At 46.6% G+C, this 8,570-nt stretch overlaps 1 protein-coding gene across 3 annotated transcripts; it reads right to left on the bottom strand.

The window, feature by feature from the left end:
• Positions 1-417: 417 nt before the first annotated feature.
• Positions 418-7,930, bottom strand: LRATD2 (LRAT domain containing 2). Of its 3 annotated transcripts, none has more exons than XM_073330140.2 (2): positions 7,848-7,930; positions 418-6,942 (listed from the first exon to the last, which is right to left on the bottom strand). In XM_073330140.2, exon 2 carries the CDS (start codon positions 6,935-6,937, stop codon positions 6,065-6,067), a length of 873 nt encoding a protein of 290 aa, XP_073186241.1. In that variant the 5' UTR covers positions 6,938-6,942; positions 7,848-7,930; the 3' UTR covers positions 418-6,064. The 3 variants fall into 3 exon arrangements, with proteins under 3 accessions (XP_073186241.1, XP_073186242.1, XP_073186243.1); XM_073330141.2 differs by lacking the exon at positions 7,848-7,930 and adding an exon at positions 7,746-7,835; XM_073330142.2 differs by lacking the exon at positions 7,848-7,930 and adding an exon at positions 7,622-7,717.
• Between the last annotated feature and the right edge of the window lie 640 nt (positions 7,931-8,570).

Genomic DNA, 8,570 nt, shown 5'->3' with positions numbered 1-8,570 from the left:
ATGACACGACACGTTCAGTTAGTGTGACAGCTGTGAAGATTTCATGTGAACTCTCAGGAAGTGCCAACATGCTCCTATTTCTCACAGCTATTGGCAGCCAGGACACCCATGGGTGTCAAGAAATAATGTATGATCGCCTGCTGATGTCATTGCCACCTTTAGAATTAAATTATGGGCCAGATCCTCAGATTCAATGGAGTCACAGACAATTAGACCAATTGAAGGATCCGGCCCTATGTAGAGAATGCTCTTCTCTCCCTCAGACCTAGAGTGTGACCAAGCGTGGTTTGATTTCCATCTGAAATCTAAAGGCAGCTGGTTTGTCAAGTGTTTTGTACCTGCTACATCCACTTTGAGAGAGATCACTACAATTTCCCAAACAACAAGAAGAAAAAAAATTATAGTTCAAATAAGGAAGAGATTTTGAAAGATATAAATTTATTTCATTTTAGTTTCTATGCAATGCCCTTCATTTTGAAGGAAATGGTACAATCAGGAGTCTGTACTTCTTTCTTAGGAAAAGAAGTGATATTAGCACTAACAATTCAACATTTACTGACAAGAGACTGCTTACAGAAAAAGGCTCATGGAGGAAAAAAAATCACTTTGCGATTACACTTGTTATTGTGATGATTTCATGGAGTGCTGCAATATTAAATAAAAACTTCAGGTACGTACAGAGAGAACTTCTAATTCAACATTAATGGAAAAGAATTGTCTAAACCACTGATGTTTGAAGTTACCCTGATTTTTTTTTTAAATTCACAAGGTCTTTAATAGCATAAAACTATTCAGCAGTGATGTGACCTCATCAGATTTTTTCACTGCACTTCAGTTCATAAGACTGGTCGATTCAAAAGTATGTAAGTGATACAGTAGATTCCTTTAAGAATAAGAAACTGCCTTTCGAAACTATGCAATTCCCTACCTTTACTTAATTTTTCATAGCTGATCTTTCATATAAAATTAAAATTCTGCTTTCAAAAATATTTGTTCCCACATGGCTGTAATAATTACAGTTGGTGCAGCTAATTGTCAAAAAGAGCAGGTGGCAAAGCACCTGACAAATAAAGCTCACGTGCACCAGGGACAAGTCTTTCATAAAGACTAAAGAACTTTCACATTTAAAGTTTGCATCTTACTAGGAGAAATTTATTCCATTCAGTTACCTATTTTAGTACTGAAAGAAAACATTGAAATTCAATCTGAATACTATAAAAAAAAAAAAAAGATACATTGCATTTCATTTATACAAAATTGTTGTGTATAGCTGGGAGTTCAGATCCCCTGTCTGGATTCTTCCACTCTGAAGAAAATATGTTTTTTTTCCAGGTAAGAAAATAGAGTCTCTGAAATTGCTAGTTTTTTGTTTTTTTTTTAAACCAAGCAGACCATCACTCTGCCTGACTGAACTTCTGAAGAGTTGCTGTAATCAATACTTTGCCCTCAAAGAGAATCGGGAATGGGTAACCTGAAATAGTTCTAAGTGTGTTTATTCCCTCCCCCGGAAGGTAATTTAATCAAACAATAGTCAGAGGTTTTATTAGAAGGCATTTTCCAAAGGAAAAAAAAAAAAGACTTATTTGCATAAAAAACCATTGACAGCCTGGGGAAATCGATGGCTCATCTGCATTTCCTAACTGGAGTCATATTTACACTTCTGGGGCCTAGTCCGGCCAAGACTTAGTCTACTCTAAGTATACATGTAACGATCCTCTCAAGAGTAGTTCCCTCAGTGGCAATAGGACTACTGATGTGAGTAAATTCACATACATGGTTAAGTGTTTGCAGGATCAGAAGGCTTTTAAAAAAAGAAGTTGTTAACTTCAGTGTTCAAAAGGCAAAGAGAAGAGTCTAACATGACCAGACAGAAGAGTTTGGAAGATATTCTACAATGTTAACACTCTAATTTACAATTGTAAGTTGCTGGGCAGACTGCTGCCCTCTGCTGAACCCGTGCCATCCACTGATTTCACGGTGCAACTGAGGGCAGAATTTTGTCCATTCTGTGCAGGATGATCCTGATTCCCCAGCACTCCTCAATGGGACTTTTTCCCCTTGCTTTCCCTCCCATCCCTAAACAGATCATCAGCATCAGGTCTTCTCCTCCCACTGTGGGTCAAAGTGTAGGACAGCAGGCCCTGAGATTCAGCAAGGAATTTAAGCATTGATTGATTTTAAGGGAGCCTACTCATGAGCTAAAAGTTAGGTGCATGCTTAAGGCCCTTGCTAAATCAGGATCTTAATGCAGCTCAGTAGAAGGATCAGGCCTGGGATTTTAAATATTTTATATATTTTAAATGGGACCTATAGAAGTGGGATTCATTTTGTTCCCTTCTCTTTGCTGTATAACAAAGGCCTGAAAGGCTTGAACAAAAGTGTTTTCCTGTTTTTTGTTTTAAATATAAACACTAGAAATTCCAGTCTAGTTTACCCTGGAAGACTCTGTGGCAAATGGAAAAAAGTCACAGGAGACTGAAAGCTGAGTAACTATGTTACTTTGCCTGCTGTGAACTCTTAGCACAAGCAAACCAGGTTTAAGCAGGCCAGTTAGCATCTATTTAATAACATTGCCTATTCAACAGTTGGGAGAAAAGATGTCTAAGTTAAAGATTCAACAGACATCCCTTCAAAGGTGTGACTGATCATAATACATATGTGACTCAGCCCCTTTCCAAAGCAATCCTCTAATACTACCCAGGAAAAGCAGACTTGACCTTGCTGATCTTAGTAAGGGAAAGCAGAAGCAGCAAAAGCTTTAACACAAAACTTTCAGTCATTCTTCACATATTATGACGCAGCAGGAGAGGGTATAAATCCCCTCCCTTAAAAATCCTTTGCAGGTCACATTTATGTATTCCAGTAACACCCATTCTCTAACTGCATGTTTTAATGCCAAGCAAATATTTATTTTAGGTGGAAACAGAACACATGGGATGTTCTATATTTCACAGCATAAGCATCACTGAACTCAAGAAAGAAGGTGAAAAGTAGCGGTTAAGGAATACTCTGTTATGTTTGACTATTAGGTGAACTTTCCCACTCAGCTGTATCACTACGTCTCAAGCTTGAGTCACAATATCTCTGCCTGTATGCAGATTTGTACCAAACTGTGTGCTAGGTAGAGGTGTACATTAATAACTACATGAGACAAGAAAATAGTTTCATGTAGATCTTAACAGGCTTTGCTCTCAGTTCTCAGCTTTTGTCTTGTTTTTATAAATAAGAACAGACTAAATGTCTGAGAAGAAGGAAGAGAGGTTTGAGCGTTCGTTCTGAGGTTTCAAACATAAAAGGAAAACATTTTCACAACCAACACACAATTTAGTACAACATGTTTGATATCTACAGCAGTTTCCATCCTGTAGGACCTAGAAACTTTAGATCACTAATGACAAAAATAAATCCATTCAGAGGCCATCAGAATAATGTACATAACTTACTTTCAAAATGTAAGAGTCTCATAGTGGAATTATTTAACTTTCAAAAATATTTGTAAGAAAATATTATTTTACATACATATATTACATAGTGAATAAACTTTGTTCTATACAAAATTTCAGGACTAGGAACAATAGCTAAACATTTATTCATGGTCTACGTGATCTTAAGTCTGTTTTATCCTATTCAGAATAGCTGATATACAGTTTAGGAATACATCAGTTACAATCTTAACCAGTTAATGGTGGCTGAACAGAGAAATAGCCACATGTTAACCTTATCACAGTTCAGCTATGGATAGTTTTCATGCTTTCTGAGCAACATTGCATGTTTAACGATCACAGTAACTGGAGTATGACTCAACTGTATATTGAGGAAAGATTTCATCAGTACAAAAGCCTGAGTTACAACAATCAAAAGGAGCTTTATGTTTAACAAATTCTCCGTAGGAGAGCCAAGAATTCCACATCCTAAAATTAAAGCATAGAAAGTATTAAGGGAAAAGGTACAATACGTTTTAAGTGTGTAACCCCGTAAATTGATCCTCCCCTCAATAATGAACAAGATTTGTCTAATGGGGGGGGGAACAAACAAAAGAAACCCTTCTCTGCATTGTCCACTTAAGATTCACAACAATGGGAGTCTATTAGGCGCTTATGTTCCTTTCTTACAGGTGAAAGCTGCTTCATGTAGTCTTAATTACTCCAAGGTTAGTATCTGCTTATTTATGATTGATTGGTTTCTCACCCTAATCTTAAAAAACACAGATTGTAGAGTAGAATTAGGCTGCAAGCAGTGAAGTAAACAACTGCAGGGAAAACAGTCATTTTAATACACTGCTTAATTACACTGCATGTTTACTTTAAAATATTGATTTCCACTATTTAAATTAACTCTAGCTCATCCTCAGGTTAGCTTCACAGCTATTGTGTTTTAAGGGGCAGGGAAGTTTATATTAACAGACCATAGGAAAATATATACTGAACAGATTAAGAATCCATGATGATCTGGTATTACGGTGCACTGAAGACTAGGGAAAAAGTGATCCAGTTCAAAAAGAGTTGCTACTTTGATAGGTAATATTAGATACATGTAGCACCTTGCCCTCCTCCAAATGCATTAGTTGATGGAACTACTCAAGCAACCTTCATGAGATAGATCACACAACAACGACTACTCCCTCTTTCCTTCTCTAGTGACATCGCTCAGCAATGTACCAGGAAAAACACAACAAAAACAAAGCATCACCTTGAACTTACTCTTCATTAGGGATTGATTTGTAGCGGGAGAACACAGAGAATTTCCCCAGCTTTGAATTTTCAATAACTTCCGAGTCAGGGAATGTATTTCCTTCCCCTCTATACTGGTCTTCTCCCCCCCCGCACACACAATCACTTCCTGTTACAGCACTGTATATCATGGTGCAGAGACACTGTGCAATTTCTCCTGACCCTTACTTCTAGGAATTTTACCAGTTAATCACTAGCCTGTATATTCCAGGCAGTGGGATTCAAGACATGCTTTATTCCCCATGATTAAGCAAACAAATCCAAGTGGTATTTGTAGTATAGCCTTAAAACAAGACTGACGCAGCACTGATACTGGCTAGAGGCTTCCACCTCTGCTGGGGCTTAGCCAAAATGCTAGACCACCTCTGCCAGGGTTAACTTATCCCTAGCTCACCCAAATGCACTAAAGCACGTGAAGCAGCTCCTTTTACAGCCCAATCCTGCACCACAAAAGTCAACGGGGACTTTGCAACTGACTTCAGTGGGAGCAGGATCAAGCCCCCTAATGAATGCTGATGCAGTTAAGCTTGGTGATAGTGAGAGCCCCCAAAAGATTTCAGTGCATTACACTGCATAGATAGCAACCTGATCACAGCTGACCTCCACTTCAGGTCATTTCCCACCCCCATCAGGGCAATTTAGCCCACTGTACATAAAAGGAAGCCACACACAAACAGGCAGACAGGGATTCCCCCAGTCTGCAAGTTACTTTAATTAACATGATACTGTGCATGTCAAACCCTGTTTCACAAAGTTAACTGTGGTTTATCCCTTAAATCCTTTGAGGACTGGGGGTTGGGTGTGAAGTCACAAAGGTCTTGCTGTAATACTAACAGGAACCACAAGATAACTAGGTGGAGAGGAGACAAGGGAAGGTGGTGGGGGAGGGGGTGCGGGGAGGGAAATGAAATTCCCAGCTAGGACAGTCAATCATCCACTTGAGAGCTAAAGGGCCCTATCCTACAAGGTGCTGGCTCCTTCTTAATGATGCTGAATGCCCTCATCTCCCACTGAACTCAATAGAAACTGAAAGCACTCAGCACCATGTAAGATCCATACCTACTGGCAGCCAAGGGACTGATGGTTTGGGGATGAAGGTCATAAATGGGGGTGGTGGAATCTCCCCCAATTTTATCCTCTACAAATAAGTCAGAGATTTACCAAGCACCGAAGGAGTTAAGTACTAAAGCACAGACACTTAATCAGCTTTCCCCCTTCCTTTCACATGTGATTGGAACGAAGCTGCACTGAAGCAGCCCAAAGGGCTTATAACAGCTCAATTTCGCAGCCTTCAGTTTTAATCCCCATCACCCAGCCTAAGCCGCATGATGGTGCTACTCAGCAGCAGTCTGGGCACCGGGATCCTCCTCCTCCTCTGCAGCTTGCAGATGGCTGGAGAGCTCCTGGATCACAGCAGCCCTACCGATCTGGTCATTCCTCCTCTTCTCCATGATCAGATCCTCCAGGCTCTGGAATTCCAGCGTATGGCTGCGTTTGTCCCCCAGCCGGATTCGCAACCGGTAGGGCTGCTTGCCTATGCGGAGCTCCCCGCCAATTTTAAATTCCCGTTTGCCATAGCGGCACCAGGCAGCAAAGCACTCAGAGTTCCTCCAGCTCAGCTCCCGATCCTTGCAGCCCACCTGCTCCAGGGCATTCCGCACCACCATAGCCGGGCTCAGGGGCTTGTAACGGTACAAATAGTTGGCAATACGACCTCTCCTGCCCTGGCTGGCATCAGTCAGGAAGCTGTTCACCACCTCCAGCCGCTGCAGGTGCACTACCTGAAAATCCCCAACATACACTGCCCAGTGTGGGTACTGGGCCTGGCACACAAATTCCACCAGGTCGCCTGGTTTACATCTGTTCAGCAGGTTTTCCGGGGTGTAAGTGCTCAGCTGCCCCCCACCTCCATCCCTCTCATCTGGTGTGGTATCATCCCCAGCAAAGCTCTTCTGGTAGATACACTCATCCCGATAATAAACCGAACACTCCACCTCCTGCACCTGGGGGTCATAGAGTTGCGGTACAGGGTGCTCGCCTCCCATATCCTGAGCCACGGAGTCCTGCTGCTCCAGCTCGTCATCGTCACTGGAAAAGATGTAGGACACCCCGATCCTGGGACCCTCGTCTCTGTCCATGCCCGTCGGGTCGGCGGTAGGAACTTCCTTGTAGTTTAAGTGGGTCAGTTTCTCCACCTGGTTCCCCATGCCCACTGCAACCATAAGCAATATGCAGCCATCAGCAACAGGCACAGCAATAGCCGAGTGGGTAAGGATGAAGGAGACAGGCCTGTACCTCCTCCCCCAGACTTTACTGCCCTGGCGGTGGTCTTCTCAGGGCAGTGGCAGAACTAGTAAGAACTCTTTCCGCAGCTCGGGTAACGCCTGCGGCTCCCTGGCCACCGCTCTGGGAGCAAATGGGGGAAATCTGGGAGCAAACGGGGAGCGAGGAGGCACTGGGTCCCTTTGCTTCGTGCGCCGGTTGCAATGCCAAGGCGGCCGAGCCCGGCGGCCCCCCGGGAACACGCTGCAGTTCCGCTTGCTAAGCGTAGAGGGGGCGCGAGGCGAAGGGGATCGGGGCCACCGGCCGATCGGATTCGTGCCGTCCCTCGGCAGAGACAAAGGCAGGGGAGAGCGCGGCGCGCGCGCGGCGCAGCCCCCGGGACCGGGTTAGGGGCAAAGGAGGCGCGAGCCGGACGTGGCGGGCAGCCCCCGGCTGCTGCGGCGGGGAGCGGGGCTGCCAGGGGCACGCACGGGAGGGGACGGGCGAGGGGGGCACCTGTTCGCGGGAGCGGCACTAGCAAGGGAGGGTGCGACTCGCACTTCCACCTGTTGGCCGGGCCGGGGCGGGGAAAGGTGCGGGGAGAGCGGAGCGGGGAGGTGCAATCCCACCTGTTGGAGGCTGCCGGGAGCAGCGCCGCCAGAAGCGGGGGCGATGCTTGGCTTTGCAGCCCCAACCCGGCTCAGATCCCGCCCCAGAGCCCCGCGTTGGGGTTGGGGAGCTGCCACCACTCACCTCCTCCACCAGCCGCAGCCCGGCCAGGTGCGCCCGCCCTCCCCTGCTCCCCCGCTCCCGCCGGCTCCTCCTCCTCTTCCACCTGGGCGCCCGGAAACTTACCGTGCGGAGAAGGGCTCGGCTGCTCCCAGGGCGCGGGGCTAGGGCCAGCTGGCTGGGACAGCAGCCGCCTCGCTCCTAGCGCTGGGCGAGGCGTGGCGCCGGCTCATGTCTCCTTCCCCCCGCCCCACTCTCACCTGGCCGCCGCCCCCCAGCGCGCAGTCCGGCCGCAGGCTGCGCTTCCCTCCAGCCGGGCTGAGCAACAAGCGCTGGAGCCGGAGCGATGCGAGGTGGGAGGGATTCTAGATCCGGCTGTGGGCTCCCCGGCGAGAGCTCAGCCCCCAGCATTTAAAGAGACCGCTCGCCTTTTCCCTTTGCCCTCCCGCTCCCGCGCACACCTCGCTGTGCCCGGCCCCTGGGGTCTGGGCTCCCCCCGGCCGCCGCATCGTGACCGGCAGCCGGCTGACCGCCGTGCGGGGGCCGGATCCGGTGGCCGGGACTCGCCTGGGCCGCTGGGGGGGTTGGAACAAGCTGTGGCTTTAAGGGCGGGGCGCCACCGCACAACCTGCCCGCGTGGGGGAAACTCACTGGGATCTGGAGTTTGCCTGGGACAACCAAACTCGCAGCAGCCGGACATTGATTTCCCCTCCTTCCCGATCCTCCTGGTTCCCAGCGCGGCTGGCAGGATCCCTGGCTCCTTAATGAGAAAAAGCTCCTGGCTGCAGCCCCTTTAGCTGATCTGTTATTCTTCAAATTAATATTGATCAGCTTTTTTTTACCAGTGGG

The sequence above is a fragment of the Lepidochelys kempii genome, chromosome 2 (assembly GCF_965140285.1).
Source record: "Lepidochelys kempii isolate rLepKem1 chromosome 2, rLepKem1.hap1, whole genome shotgun sequence".
NCBI lineage: Eukaryota > Metazoa > Chordata > Testudines > Cheloniidae > Lepidochelys > Lepidochelys kempii.
This window is presented reverse-complemented; position numbering and strand designations above follow the sequence as displayed.

Bases quoted from the DNA above. Each gene is read 5' to 3' on its own strand.
- LRATD2 (XM_073330140.2), bottom strand. From the start codon at position 6,937: ATGGGGAACCAGGTGGAGAAACTGACCCACTTAAACTACAAGGAAGTT.